Source organism: Mustela putorius, unplaced genomic scaffold, assembly GCF_011764305.1.
Source record: "Mustela putorius furo isolate JIRA1106 unplaced genomic scaffold, ASM1176430v1.1 tig00001566_pilon_pilon_pilon, whole genome shotgun sequence".
In the NCBI taxonomy this organism is placed as follows: Eukaryota; Metazoa; Chordata; class Mammalia; order Carnivora; family Mustelidae; genus Mustela; species Mustela putorius.
In genome coordinates, this window is record NW_025421798.1 from 314140 (window position 1) to 334809 (window position 20670).

A 20670-nucleotide genomic window follows, 5' to 3' on the forward strand; every position below is an offset into this window, starting at 1 on the left:
TAGATACAGACTGTAAATGTTACAGAGGGCATCCCAAAGATAGCTTCTGTTTCCTTTGTTTGCAGAGTGAAATTCGTTCCATCTCCGTAAACCAGTGGGGCTCTCAGTTGGGTCTGAGTGTTCTGAGCAAGCTGAGCCAATTATACTGTTCCCTGGTGTGGGAAAGCACTGTCCTTCTCTCCCTGTGTACGCCAAACAGGTAAGGGAGGGGGCATCTCTTTATTATCTCTGTTGTCTTTCTTAATAGAGAAACTTAAGTTCAGTGATCCTAGAGGATTGCTTTGGTCAAGAGCAGAAAGCTGTTAGTAAAGAGTTCAGAGGGTTCTTTGTCTATCTTAATCCATTCAGTCTGCAATCACAAAATACCACAGACTAGATCCTTATAAACAGAAATTTATTGCTCATAGTTCTGGAAGCTGGAGGTCTGAGACTATGTTGCTAGTGTGGTTGGGTGAGGGTCCTTTTCTGGGTTGCAGACTTTGCATTGTATCCTCACATAGTGGAAGGGACTAGGAATGTTTCTGGAGCATCTTTTATGAGGTGGTAGTCCCATTCTTGAGGTTCTGCCCTCAAGACGTAAGCACTTCCCAAAGGCCTTACCTACTAATATTACCACATTGGTCATTAGGATTTCAACAAACGAATATTGAGGGGACACAAACATTCACTCCACACTATTGTCCTTCCCATTTACTAGCCTAGGGACATGCTTACAAATGGGTTATTTTCTGCATCTTTGATCTTATGTCCTGATTATTCTGTGTCAGCATGATAGGTATTTAAAATTTCTTAGCCAAATCTAAAGTTGGGTTGGAAATCTTGTTGAGAACTACCTCAGGAATTTGATCATTGTACATGTTTTGTTAGGTTCACTTACCTGTCAGCCAAGCAGGTGAGGGACCAAGCAGAACGTAAGAAATGAGCTATCAGGCTTCTTTTTACTCATGGTTTGTCTTATTGCAGCTTACCATCTGGGTGTGAATTTGGCCAGGCAGACATGCAGAAACTGGTTCCAAAGGATGAGAAGGCAGGTACGACCCAGGGCGGAAAAAGATCAGGTAACTCCAAGAAACTAAAATCTTAGTCATTAATTCTCTTAGTTTTGTTTCTGTGTCTTTATAAGTCTATTGTGAAACTGAGTTAGCTGTATTGTCTTTAGCCCTCAATTTTTTCCTTTCATTTTTATTTTAAAATTAAATTATTTTCAGTCAGTTTCTCTGTAAAATGTGTATATACAATGGTAAAAATTACAAGTTGCAATAAAAAGAATCACTTAACATTTGTACCACAAATAAACAGTTTATCTAATCTTTTCCCCTAGGGATACATCTTAGCATAGTTGTGATTATCTTAGAGATAATATTTTATAGATCTCTTTTTACTTAACATTAAGTGCCATGTAAAGGGTCTGTGAATTAACCATTCCCTATTGTTTTCTAATGTACTATTTTGAAATAGGAGTATATTTTATATTAGTTTATGCAAATAAAAAATTAAATCCTAGAAATTACTGTACTGAAAGTTATGGCGAGCCCCTAATTTTTGTATGCTTATTTTTCAGAAGTTTAATTTCACTCTTAAAAATGGCAAATGAGGGGATGCCTGGGTGGCTCAGTTGGTTAAGCAGCTGCCTTCGGCTCAGGTCATGATCCCAGCATCCTGGGATCCTTGCTCCGCAGGGAGCCTGCTTCTCCCTCTGACTCTGCCTTCCACTCTGTCTGCCTGTGCTCGCTCTCGCTCGCTCTCTCTCTGACAAATAAATAAAATCTTTTTTTTTTTTTTAATGGCAAATGATTGTTTTAAGTGGCTGTGGAGCACTTTACTTTTTTTTATTTTTTTTTAATAAATTAATTTATTTATTTTCAGAAAAACAGTATTCATTATTTTTTCACCACACCTGGTGCTCCATGCAATCCGTGCCCTCCATAATACCCACCACCCGGTACCCCAACCTCCTAACCCCCCGCCACTTCAAACCCCTCAGATTGTTTTTCAGAGTCCATAGACTCTCATGGTTTACCTCCCCTTCCAATTTCTCCCAACTCCATTCTCCTCTCATACCCCTTGTCCTCCATGCTATTTGTTATGCTCCACAAATAAGTGAGACCATATGATAATTGACTCTCTCTGCTTGACTTATTTCACTCAGCATAATCTCTTCCAGTCCCATCCATGTTGCTACAAAAGTTGGGTATTCGTCCTTTCTGATGGAGGCATAATACTCCATAGTGTATATCCATTTGTCCGTTGAAGGGCATCTTGGTTCTTTCCATAGTTTGGCGACCGTGGCCATTGCTGCTGTAAACATTGGAGTACAGATGGCCCTTCTTTTCACAACATCTGTATCTTTGGGGTAAATACCCAGGAGTGCAATGGCAGGGTCATAGGGAAGTTCTATTTTTAATTTCTTGAGGAATCTCCACACTGTTCTCCAAAGAGGCTGCACCAACTTGCATTCCCACCAACAGTGGAAGAGGGTTCCCCTTTGTCCACATCCTCTCCAACACATGTTGTTTCCTGTTTTGTTAATTTTGGCCATTCTAACTGGTGTAAGGTGATATCTCAATGTGGTTTTAATTTGAATCTCCCTGAGGGCTAGTGATGATGAACATTTTTTCATGTGTCTGATAGCCATTTGTATGTCTTGATTGGAGAAGTGTCTGTTCATACCTTCTGCCCATTTTTTGATATGTTTGCCTGTCGTGTATGTTGAGTTTGAGGAGTTCATTATAGATCCTGGATATCAACCTTTTGTCTGTACTGTCATTTGCAAATATCTTCTCCCATTCCATGGGTTGCCTCTTTGTTTTGTTGACTGTTTCCTTTGCTGTGCAGAAGCTTTTGATTTTGATGAAGTCCCAAAAGTTTATTTTCTCTTTTGTTTCCTTTGCCTTTGGAGACATATCTTGAAAGAAGTTGCTGTAGCTGATATCGAAGAGATTACTGCCTATGTTCTCCTCTAGGGGTCTCATGGATTCCTGTTTCACGTTGAGGTCTTTTATCCATTTTGAGTTTATCGTTGTGTACAGTGTAAGAGAATGGTCGAGTTTTATTCTTCTACTTGTAGCTGTCCAGTTTTCCCAGCACCATTTATTGAAGAGACTGTCTTTTTTCCACTGTATATTTTTTCCTGCTTTGTCGAAGATTAATTGACCATAGGGTTAAGGGTCCATATCTGGGCTCTCTACTGTTCCACTGGTCTAGGTGTCTGTTTTTATGCCAGTACCATGCTGTCTTGGTGATCCCAGCTTTATTTTTGTTTTTCAACATTTCCTTAGCGATTCGGGGTCTCTTCTGATTCCATACAAAGTTTTGGATTATTTGCTCCAGCTCTTTGAAGAATACCGGTGGAATTTTGATCGGAATGGCATTAAAAGTATATATTGCTCTAGGCAGTCTAGACATTTTAACAACGTTTATTCTTCCGATCCAAGAGCATGGAATGGTCTTCCATCTTTTTGTGTCTTCTTCAATTTCTGTGGAGCACTTTAGAACCACACTGTTCAATATGGTAGCTAGCCACTAGCCACATGTGGACTGTTGAACACTTGTAATATGGCCAGTATAACTAAAAAAATTGGATTTTTTTTTCTTCTTCTTTTGCTCTCCCTCCCCCCTTCTCCTTTCCTTTTCTATCTTCCCAGGTGCTTTTTTTTTTTCTTTATTTCCTCTTGTAAGGGAAGGATATAATGGGTTGATTTGTATGTCTGACTCCCTACACAAAACAATACTGTGTTGAAGCACTAACCTCCCTCCCCCAGTGCCTCAACATGTGACTTTATTTGGAAATAGGGTTGTTAAAGATATAGTTAAGAGGAGGGTGATAGACTGGATGGAAGAAACTAAATTCTTAATTTTTATATAAATATAACTACTGCTATTCTGTACAGTTGTTAGAAGCTTTTAAGAATGTTTAGAACAACTTTGGTCTGTGAATGTATTTTTTTTTCCAACTAAATTGTATGAAATAAATGTAGGTCAGTTTTTATGAATATTTAACATCTGAATTGAGATGTACTCTATTTCATAGATTCTTGTTTTTTTAAAAATCATGAGTATAAAAATGTCAAAACTCCGTGACTTTTATATATGATTATGTCTTGTAATAAAAATTCAACTATATTGTGTTAAGCAGTGTGTTAAAAATTACCTGTTTTCACTTTTTAATTTGGCTACCAGAAAGTTTAAAATTATATATGTGGCTCACATATTTCTGTTGGGACAGTGCTACTTTTTCTGTTACATATTTAATATATTTTTCTGAATTTTCCTTCTTTTCTTTTGTTTTTGTATTTTTTAAGGTTTTTTAAAAATTCCAGTTAGTTAACATACAGCGTTACATTAGTTTCAGTTGAACAATAAAGTGATTCAGCAGTTCCATACATTATCCAGTATTCATAAGGACAAGTACAATCCTTAATCCCAATTACTTATATATATAACATATCCCTGACCCCCTTCCATCTGGTAAAAATAATACACCATTTGTTCTGTATAATTAAGAATTTGTTTCTTGGTTTGTCACTCTCTCATTTTCCCCCTTTGCTTGTTTGTTCTGTTTCTTAAATTCCACATAGGAGCAAAATCACATTATGTTTGTCTTTCTCTGACTTACTTTGCACAGCATTATACTCTCTAGGTCTATCCATGTCCTTGAAAATGACATTTCATTCTTTATTATGGTTGAATGATATTCCATTTTATGTACATGCTACCACTTCTTTATCCATTTATCAGTCCATATCTTGGCTGTTGTAAATAATGATGCTATAAACATAGGGGACATGTATCCTTTTGAATTAGTGTTTTTGTATTCTTTGGATAAATACCTACTAGTGCAATTGCTGGATCTTATCTTTTTTTTAACTTTCTGAGGAACCTCCATACTGGTCCCCACAGTTGGCTGCACCAGTTTGTATTCCCACCAGCAATGCTTGAGTGTTCCTTTTTCTGCACATCCTCAACAACACCTTTTGTTTATTATTTGTATATTTGTTTTGATTTGCATTTCTTTGTTGGTCAATAAAGATAAACACCTTTGCTTGTATCTTTTGGCCATCTGTATATCTTCTTTGGAGAAGTGTCTTCTTCCCATTTTATAGTTGGATTATGTGTTTTGGGGGTATTGAGTTGTATTATTTTGGATATTAACCCTTTATCAGACATGTCATTTTCAAATACCTTCACCTGTTCTGTAGATTGCCTTTCAGTTTTGTTGATTATTTCCTTCACTGTGCAGAAGCTTTTTATTTTGATACAGTCCCAATAGTTTAATTTTTATTTTGTTTCCCTTGTCTTCAGAGATCTGTCTGGAAAAAAATTGCTATGGCTGATGTCATAGAGGTTACTGTGTTCTGTTCTAGGATTTTTATATATTCAGGTCTCACATTTAGGTCTTTAATCCATTTTGAATTTATTTTTGTGTATGGTGTAAGAAAATGGTCCAGTTTCATTCTTCTGCATATTGTTGTCCAGTTTTCCCATTAGCATTTGTTGAAGAGATGGTCTTTTTCCCATGGGATATTCTTTACTGCTTTGTCGGAGATTAATTGACCATATAGTTATGTGTTTAATTCAAGACTTTCTCTGTTCCACTGATCTGTGTGTCTGATTTTTGTGCCACTGCCATACTTTTTTGATTACCGCAGTTTTATAACATAACTTGAAATCTGGAATTGTGATGCCTCCAGCTTTCTTTCTCTTTTTCAAGATTGCTTTGGCTCTTCAGAGTTTTTTGTGTTTCCATACAAATGTTAACAATTGTTTGTTCTGGTTCTGTAAAAAATGCTGTTGGTGTTTTGATAGGAATTGCATTAAATGTGTAGACTGCTTTAGGTAGTATAGACATTTCAATGCTATTTGTTCTTCAGTCTGTGAGCATGGACTGTCTTTACATTTCTTTGTGTCATCTTGAATTTCTTTTCATCAGTGTTTTTATAGGTTTGAGAGTACAGGTCCCTCACCTCTTCGGTTAGGTTTATTCCTAGATACGTTATTTCTGGTGTAGTTGTAAATGGGATTGTCTTCTTAATTTCTCTTTCTCCTGCTTCATTATTGGTATATAGAAATGCAACAGATTTCTGTACATTAATTTTGTATCCTGTGACTTTACTGATACATACATCAGTTCCAGCATTTTTTAGTGGAATCTATAGGGTTTTCTATATATAGTATTATGTATCTGCAAATAGTAAAAGTTTTACTTCTTCCTTACTGATTTGGATGCCCTTTTATTTCTTTTTGTTGTCTGATTGCTGTGGCTAGGACCTAGAATATTATGATGAATAAAAGTTGTGAGAGTAGACCTCCTCGTCTTCCTTACCTTAGGGGGAGGAAAAGTCCTTAGTTTTTCCCCATTAAGGATGATGTTAGCTGTGTTTCTCGTATATGGCCTTTATTATCTTTAGGTATGTTCCGTCTAAGCCTACTTTGTTGAGGGTTTTTTGTGTTTTTTTTAAGATTTTTTATTTATTTATTTGACAGAGAGAGATGACAAGTAGGCAGAGAGGCAGGCAGAGAGAGAGGAGGAAGCAGGCTCCCTGCTGAGCAGAGAGCCCGATGCGGGGCTCGATCCCAGGACCCTGAGATCATGACCTGAGCCGAAGGCAGCGGCTTAACCCACTGAGCCACCCAGGTGCCCTGAGGGTTTTTTTTTTTTTAATGATTTATTTATTTTGAGAGCGCCTGAGCTGCAGGGTGGGGCAAAGGAAGAGAACTTCAAGCATACCTTCCTTCCCCCAGCATGGAGCCCAATTCAGGGTTTGTTTTCAGGACCGGAATTAATTACCTGAGATGAAATCAAGAGTCGGACAGCTGAGTCACACAGGTACCCCTTGAGGGTTATCATGAATGGATATTGTACTTGTCAAGTGCTTTTTCTTCATCTATTAAAATGATCATATGCTCTTACCTTCTCTTATTGATCTCATGTATCACACTGACTGAATTTGTGAATGTTGAACCACACGTGCAGCCCAGGAGTAAATCCCATTTGATCCTGGCAAATGATTTTTTTTAATGTATTGTTGAATTGGATTGCTAGTATTTTATTGAGAATTTTTGCATCTCTATTCATCAAGGATTTTGGCATGTAGTTCTCTTTTTTAGTAGAGTTTTTGTCTGGTTTGGAATCAGGGTAATGCTGTCCTCATAGAATAAATTGGGAAGTTTTCCCTTTTTTCTGTATCTTAGAATAGTTTAAGGAGAATAAGTATTAACTCTTCTTTAAAAGTTTGGTAGAATTCAACTGTGCACCGTCCAGTCCTGGACTCCTGTTTGTTGGGAGTTTTTTGATTACTTACTCAGTTTCTTTGCTGGTTATCAGAAATCTTCTGTTTCCTTCTGTTTCAGTTTTGGTAGTTCATATGTTTCTAGGAATTCATCCACTTCTTCTGGGTTGTCCAGTTTGTTGGCATAGCATTGTTCATCTTCTCGTGATTTTTTGTATTTCTTGGGTTTATTTCTCTTCTCTCATTTGTGATTTTATTTATTTGAGTCTTTTTTTTAACAAGTCTGATAGGATTAAAGATCTAACTCATGGTATCATTGAACTGTTGTTTTAGTTCTGTAGTATTAATTTCTATTCTGATCTTTATTAGTTCCTTCCTTCTGCTGGTTTTAGGTCTTGTTTGTTCTTTTTCTAGCTCTTTTTGGTGTGAGGTTAGGTTGTTTGAGACTTCTCTTGCTTTTGAGGTAGGCTTGTATTGCTATATACTTCTCTCTTAGAACTGCTTTTGCTGAATCCCAAAGATTTTGGACCATTGTGTTGTAATTCGTTCCCATGTACTTTTTTATTTCTTCTTTGATTTCCTGGTTGACTTATTCGTTGTTGAGTAGCATGTTCTTTAACCTCCATGTATTTGTGATCTTTCCAGATTTTATCCTGTGGTTGACGTCTAGTGTCAATAGCACTGTGGTCTGAAAAGATATACATGGTATGACTTCAGCCTTCTTGAATTTATTCAGGCTAGTTTTCTGGACTAATATGTGATCTATTCTATAAACTGTTCCATGTGTAATTGAAAAGAATGTGTATTCTCTTTCGTTTTAGGATGGAATGTTCAGAATCTATCCATTAAATCCATCTGATTCAGTGTTTCATTGAAAGCCATTGTTTTCTTGTTGATTTTCTGTTTAGATGAACCGTTGATGTGAGTGGGGTTTTAAAGTCCCCTACTATTATTATATTACCATTGATCAGTTCCTTTATTTTTGGAATTATCTGTGTATTTGGGTGCTCTTACGTGGGTATATCATAAGTATTTACAGTTGTTAAGAGTTTCTTGTTGAATTGTCCCCTTTATTATTATGTAGCATCTGTGTTTGTCTCATGTTACAGTCTTTGCTTTAAAGTCTATTTTGTCCAATATAAGTATTGCTACTCCAGCTTTCCTTTGATAGCCATTTGCATGATAAATATTTCTCCATCCCCTTGTGTTCCATTTGCAGTTGTCTTTAGGTCTAAAATGAGTCTCTTATAGGCAGCATATAGATGGGTCTTCCTACTTTATCCATTCTGTCACCTATCTTTTGATTGGAATGTTTAGTCCATTTACAGTTAATGTGTAATTACACATACGTATAGTCCATTTACAGTTAATGTGTAATTACACATACGTAGGTAAGAAGGAGGTAGGTATTGCCATTTTATTACTGGTTTTGTGGTTGATTCTGGAGATTTTCTCTGATCCTTTCTTGTCTCTTTCTTTTCTTTCGTGGTTTGCTGATTTTCTTTAGTAATATATTTGGATTTCTTTCTCTTTATTCTTTGCATATTTACAAGTGGCTTTTGATAATATGGTTACCATTCTATTTGCATATAACATCTTTTATATATAGCAGTTTATATTAAGTTGATGGTTGTTTGAAGTTTGAACGCATTCTTCTCTTCTTTCCACATTTTCTATATGTTACTATATTTTATATCCCTTTTTTGGCGAGTTCCTTGATACTGTCACTTTTGGTCTTTCCACTCATAGAGTCCTCTTTAATATTTTAGGGGGCTGGTTTAGGGATCATGAACTCCTTTAGTTTTTGTTTAGGAAACTATTCATCTCTTCTTCAAACTGAGTGATAGCCTGTCTGGATAGAGTATTCCTGCTATAGATTTTTCCCATTCAGCACTTTGACTATATCATGCCACTTCATTCTGGCTTGCCAAGTTTCTGCTTGCCTTCTGGGTTTTCCCTTGTAAGTTAATGACTTTCATCTTGCTGCTTCTAAAATTTTTTCTCTTATCATATTCTGTAATTTTAATTACAGTATGTCTTGATGTTGATATGCTTTTATTGATTTTGTTGGGGGTTCTCTGTGCCTCCTGGATCTTAATGACTGTTTCTTTCCCCACATTAGGGAAGTTTCTAGCTGTTACTTCTTCAAATAAATTTTTCTGCCCCCTTCTCTCTTTCTCTCTCTCTTTTTCTGGGCCTCCTGTAGTATAGATGTTATGTTTGGTGGCCTTGCTGAGTTCTCTAAATCTATTTTCATATTGCCTAAGTCTTTTCTGTTTTTTTTTTTTTTCAGCTTGATTACTTTCCATTGCTCTTGTCTTCTAGGTCACTAGTTCATTCCTCTGCTTCTTCCATACTGTTGTTTGTTTCATCAAGCATGTTTCTTATTGCATTTATTGAATGCTTTCTGTCTCCTATGTTGTTTCTTACCTCTGTGTCAGGGGTCTTACTCATGCCTTCCACTCTTTTCTCAAGTCCAGTGAGTATCCTTATGATCATTGCCTTAAATTCTCTATCGGGCATGTTACTTATAGCCATTTCACTTGGATTTTTTGGTTGTGGCTTTATGCTAATCTTTCATTTGGGATAAATTTCTCTCTGTCTCTATTTTGTCTGCCTCTCTGTGTCCATTTCTCTGTGTTAAGAAAGTCAGCTCTGTCTTCTGCTCTTGAAAGTAGTGACTTTATGAAGAAGCAGTCCTAGAATGCCCTGGACTGCAGTGTGCTCTGTTCACCAGAACATAGTACTTCAGGAGATCATCATGTATGTGGTGCTTATGTCTTGGGGTTTTGTCTAAGTTACTTTCCTGTTCATGCAGCCATTTGCACTGACACTCTCAGCCTTTTGTGGGCTGTTCTTGGTCTCTGTGGTGTTAGTGGGACCTAGGCAGGCTGGCTCTTGAAGGGTGTGTCCACTAGTGAACTTGAAAGCTGGAAGGCAGTGTTGGGAAATTGTGTACTAGACCACTAGTCCTATGCCAGGTTCCTCAAAGCACGAAGTGGCTAGGGAGATGCCAAGGTGGGGTATGTACAAATTTAACAGAATTTGCCCTGAGTAGGTGAGTGCTCAGGACACCTCTTGGCTGTGGCACACTGCTATCTAGTTAGGTAGCAGTTGTCTGTACAGCCTCACTTCCTGCAAGTTGCTCTGTGTTAGAGCCGGGGGTGGGGGTGGGGAATGGCTCCGACCAGCTCTCTTCTTTTCAGAGAAATCCTCCAACATGCTCCTAAATCAGTATGAACAGATCTGTCTCCCGGGTGCCCTTCATGTTACTACTTGATACAGACTGCTGTCTCTTTAAGGGTGGTGACCCAGTGATAGTTGGCCCATTACTGAGTCCTCCAACTTTTAAAGCTCCAGACTCCCAAGTCCAAGTGGCTTTATAAACTCCCAGAATTCAGCCACTCTGGTTTTTAAAGCTAGACGTAATGGGAATTACTCTCTCCATGCGAGCTTCCTGGTGTGAGTGCCTTTTTCTCTGTCCTTGCTGTGCATCCAGCTCCCTCCCTTCAGTGGGCAGACTCCCTTTGTCTTACTGACCTTCCTAAACTTTCAGATGCAGCTGCTTCCCTATATTTAGTTGTGGAGTTTGTTCTGCCAGGCTTCAGATAGCTCTTCAGTTTAATGACTTGGATGTGAATGCTATCTAGTTGTAAATGTAGGACAGGGTAAGCTCAGGGTCCTCCTACTCTGCCATCTTCCCAAGCTCCTCTTCGTACAGTGGGTATTTTTTTATTTAAGTAATTTCTACCCCCAGTGCTCGCTTCAGCAGCACGTATATTAAGTAATTTCTACCCCCAGCATGAGCTCAAACTCAACAGTCACATGCTCTTCCAGCTGAGCCAGCAAGGCACCCCTGTACAGTGGTATTTTAGAAAATGGCTTTTATGTTATATCACAGTAAAGTAGTAAATTGCAGTAAGCAGAAACTATACACAATTTTCAGACTCTAATGCAACAAACTTAAAATTAATAAAAACTTTTCTAGGAAGTTTTTCCCTTATATTCTGTATCAGGGAAGAAATAAATTTAATAAACTATTAAGGAAACAAGACAATTCTATGTATAAAAACTGTTAGGATATGCTTAAAAATTGTACTTGGGTTATTAAACATAGGGGAAATGCTTAAGGACCAGACAAAGGATTTATATAACATCTGGTTATTATGGGAGAGGAGAGAGAATCAGTAAAATAAACACAAACCTTTGGCCCATGTAAATTTGGAGAAAATGGACCAAACCAAAAATTAGAACCTCAGATTTAGTCAAAATGCAATAAATTTGAATCAAGGAAAGAAGTAATTTACTAAGAAATATTAACAAAAATTAGATTTGGTGTCAAAGAATTGCTTCACCTAACAATCTGGATATATTTTTTCTAGCAATTTCTTTTACACATTTAATTTAACAAAGATGACTCCATTTCCACATAGTTTTTTTTTTTAGAATACTACAAAGACAACTTGGTGTGGTGTGTTTTATTAAAGGTTTGTCTAACATGATTATTAGATATAAAAGCATGCATATGTCCACCAAAAAAATAGATGTATCTCACGTTCATATACAAAAATCTTAAATGTCATAAAATATATTTCTCCAGTGGCCATCTGTGATGTTTAATTTGAGTTTATTATTGACAAGCCATAAAATATTAACAGGGTATTCACCTTGACAGCATTGGGTTGGGGGGGTCAGGGTACACACCGTAGGCTATGTGAATGGTGCTCCCTATGTCATATAGTGCCTATAGTTTTGCAAGGTAGCCCTGGGTTAAAACAGTTCATATGCTCTTGCTGGAAGATGTTAGTATTGGCTACCTAGAAGGTCTCAAAGGAGAGGAAGGTATCAGTAGTTATATTTTGGTTTGATTTTTCCTTTTCAGATTTAGGAAGTTATGGACATTTAAAGAGTGACAAGCACCATATGTAGCTCTTTCTTGTGACTGTTCAGGACAGGGAACAAGGTAAGTGATGACACAACATGGTCTTATTGCTCGTCTCTTATGTCTACAGATGGTGAGCAGGATGGAACAGCTGCAAGTATGGATGCTTCTACCCAGGGCTTATTAGAAGGCATTGGGCTTGATGGTGACACACTGGCTCCCATGGAGACAGATGAACCTACTGCTTCAGACTCTAAAGGCAAATCTAAAATCACACCTGCTATGGCTGCCAGAATCAAGCAAATCAAGCCTTTATTGTCAGGTGAGTGATTTTCCTCATTCTACTGCCTTTTCTGGCTTTCAGAGCCTTAACCAGTTTTAGACAAATTCAGTTGGTATGGCTCTGTTGTTTCCTTTAAGGAACTTGGAAACCTTGGTGGCTCATTTTCAGGTGGTATCTATATGATAGGCTCTGTACTAACTGCTAGGGATACAGGGATAAGAGACTGACTTCCTGAAAGTCATGTTTTAAAATTCCTTCCTTGCTACTCATTCCTCAACTACTGCAAATGATTCCTGCTCTTACCGTTCCACTGAAATGACTCACCAGTGACCTGTTGCTACGTCCATTGGATACTCTTCAGTCCCCTTCTAACTTGTCTGCAGCATGATAGTCGGCCCATCACCTCAAAACACTCTTCTTGGTTTCTGTGGTATTAAACTCTTCTGCTTTCCTGTTACCTGTTAGGCTACTATACCCAGTGTTCTTTTCCTTTCTCTATTCATTAAATATAGCTGGCAAATGACATGGCTGATTCATGTTTTACTAATGTCATTTTGGCAGCTCTGTGGAGACATTAACGTGATATAAGACTGCATTAAGGATGTTCACTGATATGTCCTTGTCTTCTTTTGCCCTTTAATGTAGTATCAGTGTTTGGAGAACGTGTTTTGTATGTTCCTTGATATTTGTCACTTTCTGACACCTTAATGTAGAGGAAGGTGAAGACCTAACTCCTGGGAATCTGGAGCTCTGCCCCAAAGCAAGCAGAAAATGGCCTTTGGTGGGGCACCTGGGTGGCTCGGTTGAGGGTCTGACTCTTGATTTCAGCTCGAATTGTAAGATCAATCCCTACATCAGGCTCCTCACATCAGGCTTCTCTATCTCTTTCTGCCCCTTCCCACTCGTGCGTGCACATAGTCTCTCTATAAATTAATTAATGTTAAGAAAGCCACTTATAAAATTTTTATGCTTTTCCTAGCAATCTTTTTTCCTTTGAGGATCATATATTTAATGTTGTGATCAGACGATATATATGATAATTCTATTAACAGTTTTGCTGTTTTTAAAGTATTGTGGGCATTTTAAGTGATTCTGTAACCCAGTAGATGTATCATTTGCTTAACTGATTCATATTGATCTGTTGCTTTTTCTACAAAGGTGATTTTAACTCTGTACCTCTATAAACAGTGTGTTTAACTTATTCGTCTTTCACATTTGTTATGTATCAAGTTCCAGTATACTTCTCTGTCTCCTGCCTTTAAAAGAGGCATTTATTCTCTGTGGAACATCCTTTTTGGATTATTAAATGTAGAAATAAGTCCAGGTGTTTCCCAGGTGTTGTTGGTTAGTTATAATGAAACCATTCTGAGCATACTCTCATGCCTTATTCTGACTTTTGGTTTCCAGCATCCTCCAGATTAGGCCGAGCGCTTGCTGAACTATTTGGACTCCTTGTTAAACTTTGTGTGGGGTCTCCTGTCCGCCAGAGAAGGAGCCATCATGCTGCCAGCACCACCACAGCACCGACACCTGCTGCTCGATCCACAGCCTCAGCCCTCACTAAGCTCCTCACAAAGGGCTTATCTTGGCAGCCTCCACCATATACACCTACTCCTCGCTTCAGGTGAGTTCTACTTGAGATACAGAATCTAATTAGTTCCTTTTGTACTTAAATGGAGAGTGAGCCACTGAACTAGAGGACTTGAAAGGTTCCCTGTTAACTCTAGATGTGTAGCCCACATGCAGTTTAATGTACTTATATTGGTGCTTTTTAGTCTAGAATATAGAGATTTTTTAAGCATTTATGATCAAAGTGTATTTCAGTAACCTTGTATTTTTTAGTAGGTGAGGACTGTCACCTTTTTTGCCTTAAAAGTTTTAATAACCAGACTAGCCAGCCACCCACCTGAATTCCAGTCAGTCTCTCAGTCACTTTAGTACAATGTTAAATTTTACTCTAGGCAGCTACATGAATTTCCCAGCGCTTCTGTGACTGCCTCAGAGAAAGCTAAAATTTTGCTTTTTCCCCCTTTCAGGCTGACATTCTTCATCTGTTCAGTTGGTTTTACATCCCCAATGCTGTTTGATGAGAGGAAGTATCCCTACCACCTCATGCTGCAGAAATTTCTCTGCTCTGGAGGCCACAATGCTCTTTTTGAGTAAGAATCAAGTTCCTTCACAGAGAAGCATTTCTCGGAGTTTGGTCTTTCTTTGTGCCTTAGCAGCGCACCACTTTCTAAATCACCTGTCCTGTAACCACAGGATACACAAAGATAGCCATTAGTTGTAACCTTTTACATTCGGGGAATTAGCCATATTTGTCTCAGTCTTCCTTGGAGGGTGGGATTCAGCCTTTCCTAGAGATGTTTGTAAGAGTCTCTGCTTTTCTTCATCTGGTTTTTAGTGCCAGATGTACATATTTTTCTAGTAGACTTACTCTTTCCTTTTGTTTCTCCAATAATTTTTCTGCTTCTCTTGGTCTAAAGATTCTAAGCAAAGTTTCACTTGTTTCATGAAGTATAGTTGACATACAGTGTTATACTTGTTGCAGGTGTACAACATTGTGATTTGACAATTTGTACATTATGCAGTGCTCATCACAATAAGTATAGTTACATCTTTTACCATATAAAGTTACTACAATATTATTATCTCTATTCCCTATGCTATACTTTTCATTTCTATGATTTGTTTATTTTATAACTAAATTTGTACCTCTTAATCCCCTTTACCTATTTCAACCATCCCCCTATCCCCTCTGGTAACAACCACTTTGGGTTTTTTTGTTTGTTTATTCATTTTGGCTTTAAAAAGTAAAGCTAAAAGTGGTAATCATTTTACATACTATATGTGTATCAAATCATCACATTGTATACCTTAAACTTATATCTGTTATATGTCAGTAATACCCCAATAAATCTCAAATAAATCCTCCCCTCAAAAAAGATAAAGCTAATAAATATTGGACAGATTATCAGCTGTAACTGCAAGAAGAGAGATGTGTAGTGGCAGTATAGATACTGGGAACCTTCTGAATGCCCCTCATCTAAAGTACTAATATTTTGTCTCCATATTCTCTGTTATTTGAATTTTAGAACTTTCAATTGGGCCCTATCAATGGGAGGTAAAGTTCCTGTTGCTGAGGGATTAGAACATTCAGATTTACCTGATGGCACAGGAGAATTCCTAGATGCCTGGCTAATGCTAGTGGAGAAGATGGTGAATCCCACCACGGTGCTTGAATCTCCACATTCGCTGCCTGCCAAATTGCCTGGAGGTGTCCAGAACTTCCCACAATTCAGTGCCCTCCGCTTCCTTGTGGTAACTCAGAAAGTGAGTATTAAGCATTCTGAAACGAAGAGGGATTTCTCATGCTGACTGGTTAGCTCTCCTTTATGTCCTCCTTAATGAAATAACTTGATTCTTGGAGAACCATTGGATCCTACTCCCAGATAGGGCTGCCTTACAGAAAGGGATATAGACCACTGGAGAATTTCCTATAGTGTAAATATTTGAACTGTAAACTTGAGATTGATATTTCAGGTTGGATTAAAATGCCCCTTCTCTGTGCTGCTTTAGCCCTCCACAGCACTGACCTAGGGTTTTATTGTTGACACTGACCTTTCAGGGAAAGACTGTCCCATAGGTCTTAGATTTATTCCTCCAGTGACTTTGAATTAAGACAAAATGATCTTCACACAGCTTTTCAAATGACTTCTAGGCAGCCTTTACTTGCATCAAGAACCTGTGGAACCGGAAACCCCTAAAGGTATATGGCGGGCGAATGGCTGAGTCCATGTTGGCCATCCTATGCCATATTCTCCGAGGAGAACCTGTGATTCGTGAGAAACTGAGCAAAGAGAAGGAGGGATCTCGAGGAGAAGAGGACACAGGGCAAGAGGAAGGTGGCTCCCGCCGGGAACCTCAAGTCAACCAGCAGCAACTGCAACAGGTAGGGTCCTGGGTTCCCACTCCAGGGCCAAGACTTTGCTGCCAATAAAAAACACACAAACCCACAAGTATATTCTAAGTTCACATGCCACTAAGTGGGTTGTGGATTTTCTAATTTACGTGCCACAAAGTGCTTGGTCCTCTTAGCCAGGAGATAGCTTTAAATTTGTTCCCTCTTAGCTTTTCTTTTTTCTCCTGAAAAGCCAAGGTATAGGTATGGTTTCAGTGCTGTTAACCAGTGTAAGATTTGTGTCCTCCCAAGCATGTTGTTTAGTATTAAAACTCTTTTATAGTATAGTATAGTAGCCACTCAGTAGGCTGTGGCTGTCTTGTTCTTTGGAGGCGAACTGTCCTCAGCTACTTTGATTTCTCTGTAGAGGAAAGGATTAAGGGTATCTCCAACAAGAGCTCTCTGCAACCTTACCTACAGAACATACTAGTTTTTTCAAATAAATACATAAACCACATTTTGAAAATTGGAATCCAGAAGCGGAGGTTGGGGGAGGCCCTTTGATCCTGACCTTTCAGTCTCACAGAGCATTTAACCTGGTAATTTGTGTGTGTGTATGTATGTTCTTTTTATATCTAGGGTAGTCTTCAAATATGTCTTCTACATATACATGCCACATTTTTATTATAACCAATAAAAGGCTCCCTTTAAGAAAATCTGGAAATACAACAAAATATTTTTAAAAAGTCATTTATAACAACACAAGATAGTTTCTCATCACTTAGTTTTATGCCTAATTTTTACATAATTAACATATAGTATAGAATTGTGCTATCATTAAGAAAATATTTTTTTAATTTGTTATTTTATTACTGGATGTTAATTTTCTTATCTGGTTTTGTAAAACTGTCGTGTATAGTTTCTTTTTGTACAGATCTTTCTGTACATCTCGTGATTATTTCCTAGTAATAAAATTCTTAGGACAGTATCTCAGGCTCTTGTTCTGTTTCCAATTTGTTTTCCAGAAAAATGGGGCCCAATTTTTGCTTCTATGTGTAAATCTCAGTCTTTGGATTACGGTGATCCTATTAATTATAATAACCATCTAGCTCCATTTTCTTTGAGGACAGAATTGAAACTCACCTTGGCTTCCTGCCCCATTGTATAGCTCTAATGTTCGAATATTGTGGAAGCACCAGATGGAAAGGATTGTTCATTTACCTAACTCTTTGAGCTAGTTCTCAGTTCATATGAAGTTAGAAAAACTCCTTTCCATCTTGAAAGGGTTTCTGCCCTTGTTTTTTTTTAAGAGTTTATGTGTTTATTTGAGAGAGACCTTAAGAGAGAGTGTGAGAGGGGAGAAGGTCAGAGGGAGAAGCAGACTCCCCATGGAGCTGGGAGACCAATGCAGGACTCAATCCTGGGACTCCGGGACCATGACCGGCGCTGAAGACAGTCACTTAACCAGCTGAGCCACCCAGGCACCTGGTTTCTGCCTTTTTTTTTTTTTTAAGATTTTATTTATTTATTTGACAGACAGAGATTACAAGTAGGCAGAGAGGCAGGCAGAGAGAGAGGAGGAAGCAGGCTCCCCACCGAGCGCAGAGCCCGACACGGGGCTCAATCCCAGAACCCCAGGATCATGACCTGAGCCGAAGGCAGACGCTTTAACCCACTGAGCCACCCAGGCGCCCCTGGTTTCTGCCTCTTTAAAATGCATTTGGATTTCTCTTTTACTGCCATTTCTGAGATCCTGCATTCTTTTTGTAGCTCATGGACATGGGCTTCACAAGGGAACATGCCATGGAGGCCCTGTTGAACACCAGCACCATGGAGCAGGCCACAGAGTACCTTCTAACCCACCCTCCCCCAATCATGGGAGGAGTTGTTAGGGTAAGTTGGCTTGGGGGATCTAATTTTGTAGGCATTGGTTTGGCTGCTGATCTGTTTTTTCTTCTGTTGGCCTTCCCTTTGAAAACTACTTTTCATTTTCAGAATTCTGCATGCCAATATTTTCATTTTTGTGATAACTCTTGGTTCTAGAATGTAATCAGAGCAGAAGCTTCCTATCTTCCAGCTCTGCAAATTACTGAACTTTTTTTTTTTTTGTAGAAGAACTGTTAAATTACCCAGTCAGAAAGCAATAGAAGAAACTCCCTTTTCTGAGCTGCAGAATAAGTGGTCACATTGAAACCCCCTTCCTATGCTTAACTTCATTGTGATTTTCCCTCTCTGTTACTATAATGGCCAAGTAAGCCTAGTTGGGTTTGACTGTTACAGAGCAACATATGGAGCACAGGATGTTTGATTCCCTGTAAGTTGGTATGTGCTTTGTTGTTGGATTTCCTGTTGTTTCTCTGTAGGATCTGAGTATGTCTGAAGAGGACCAGATGATGAGAGCAATTGCCATGTCTCTGGGACAGGATATCCCAATGGATCAAAGAGCGGAGTCACCTGAGGTAACTAGGAAACATGACATCCAAAAGGGTCTGAAACATTAATCTTAGTATTTTTATGGAAAGATAATTTAGGAATTAATATCTAAAGAAGGACATGGGGATATTCATTCATCCCAACTATGCCATTACTGATAACACTTACCTCCATCATTGATAAACTGTATTGACCTGAGGTTGCCCTCATGAATGATTACCACACCTTGAAGAATGTATCACCTGCCTGAGAAGAAGGTAGTGGGTTGTCAGTATGGTAGGGCAGTGCATTCTTAGAGTGTTCCCTGTTTTTCTTAAACTCTCCCATATGCAATCATTTCTTCCCTGCCTCCAGGAAGTTGCTTGTCGGAAGGAAGAGGAGGAACGGAAAGCTCGGGAAAAGCAGGAAGAGGAAGAAGCAAAATGTCTAGAGAAGTTCCAGGATGCTGATCCATTGGAACAAGATGAGCTCCACACTTTCACAGATACCATGTTGCCAGGTTGCTTTCACCTTCTTGATGAGCTGCCAGACACAGTGTACCGGGTTTGTGATCTGATCATGACTGCGATCAAACGTAATGGAGCTGACTATCGAGACATGATTCTGAAGCAAGTAGTCAATCAGGTCAGTTCTCCAGGAGCCAGAAGAGGAGAGTGTTATATCCAACTAATGAATCGTTGAACACTATATCAAAAACTAATGATGTAGTACATGCTGGCTTTATTGAATATAGTTTAAAAGTTTTTTTTTTTTTTAAGTGCATAAAGTGGTTATTCTGCTGTCCTCAAACTCTGATTTTTTTTTAAATGAAGCATTTTTTTTTGTATGTTTGTTTTGGTTTGGTTTGTTTTAATCCAATACAGATATATTCTCTTTGAACTCTTTAGATTTGGTAATCTCGCTCTTTCTTGTATGTTCCTTGCAAAAAGTGAATAAGCTACTTCATAAAAAATGTCTTTGAAAGGAAGAAATAAGGCTCTCTTTTTCTAGGCATCTCTTCTGAAATTCATCTAAAATGTCCCAAATGTTTCTTACTCTTGAGCCGAGTTAGGTCCCATGGACTAACAGTGAATAAATGTTTCATTTTCCCTCTCCTATGCAACAACCACATCAGCAAAAAAAGTTCTCATCATAATGAATAGCCGTGACCTGGTATTTCTGATATTTGTATTTTTTTTAAACTGTTTTCCTCATTATGAAATTAATATACACTAATTGTATACATTACTAATTTTTTTTTTTTACTCCATGGGTTTTTTTTTTTTTTTTAAGATTTTTGTTTATTTAGAGAATGCATATGAGGAGAAGAGGCAGAAGGAGGCGGGGAGAGAGAGAATCTCAAGCAGACTCCACACTGAGCACAGAGCCTGACGCAGGGCTCAGTCTCAGGACCAAAATCAAGAGTCAGATGCTTAACTGACTGAGCCACCTAGGCGCTCTACAGTTCATGTTTTTAAATCATTGAAATCTATGACATATTTTTTGAAGTCAAGAAGCAGAGGAAAAAATCAAAGTGATGTATGGAAGCATAACTTTAGTGTATAGAAATGTCACAAAAGTAAAAGGCCAGGGCACCTGGGTGGTGAGGTTTAAAGCCTCTGCCTTCGGCTCAGGTCATGGTCCCAGGGTCCTGGGATCGAGCCCCGCATTGGGCTCTCTGCTCAGCAGGGAGCCTGCTTCTCCCTCCCCCCCCCCCCCCCCCGCCTGCCTCTCTGCCTACTTCTATCTCTGTCAAATGAATAAGTAAAATCTTTAAAAAAAAAAAAAAAAAAAGGCAAACTGGATAAACCTTTTTTTCTATACAAGATAAGACCCAGGTTTAGTTATCTTTATATAAAGAGCTTACAGAAATGATTTTAAGAAAACTGAAACTTAGGAAAGAGCAATTATGTCAGATTTATAAGAAATTTAACATGCAAATCAAAGCAGGACCAACATTTCT

General features: G+C 38.3%; 1 protein-coding gene across 17 annotated transcripts in view; it reads left to right on the forward strand.

The window, feature by feature from the left end:
- Positions 1–20670, forward strand: part of HUWE1 (HECT, UBA and WWE domain containing E3 ubiquitin protein ligase 1) — a 173342-nt gene that overhangs the window by 105792 nt on the left and 46880 nt on the right. For 15 of the 17 annotated variants that reach the window (XM_045087833.1, XM_045087836.1, XM_045087835.1 and 12 more), the window contains 10 exons: positions 66–199; positions 964–1058; positions 12242–12433; positions 13802–14018; positions 14431–14553; positions 15490–15727; positions 16116–16346; positions 18066–18188; positions 18659–18754; positions 19083–19352. In XM_045087833.1, the coding sequence (XP_044943768.1) occupies positions 66–199; positions 964–1058; positions 12242–12433; positions 13802–14018; positions 14431–14553; positions 15490–15727; positions 16116–16346; positions 18066–18188; positions 18659–18754; positions 19083–19352 (1719 nt within the window). The remainder of the gene's footprint in view (positions 1–65; positions 200–963; positions 1059–12241; positions 12434–13801; positions 14019–14430; positions 14554–15489; positions 15728–16115; positions 16347–18065; positions 18189–18658; positions 18755–19082; positions 19353–20670) is intronic. The other 2 variants (XM_045087826.1, XM_045087829.1) reach the window with 1 other exon arrangement.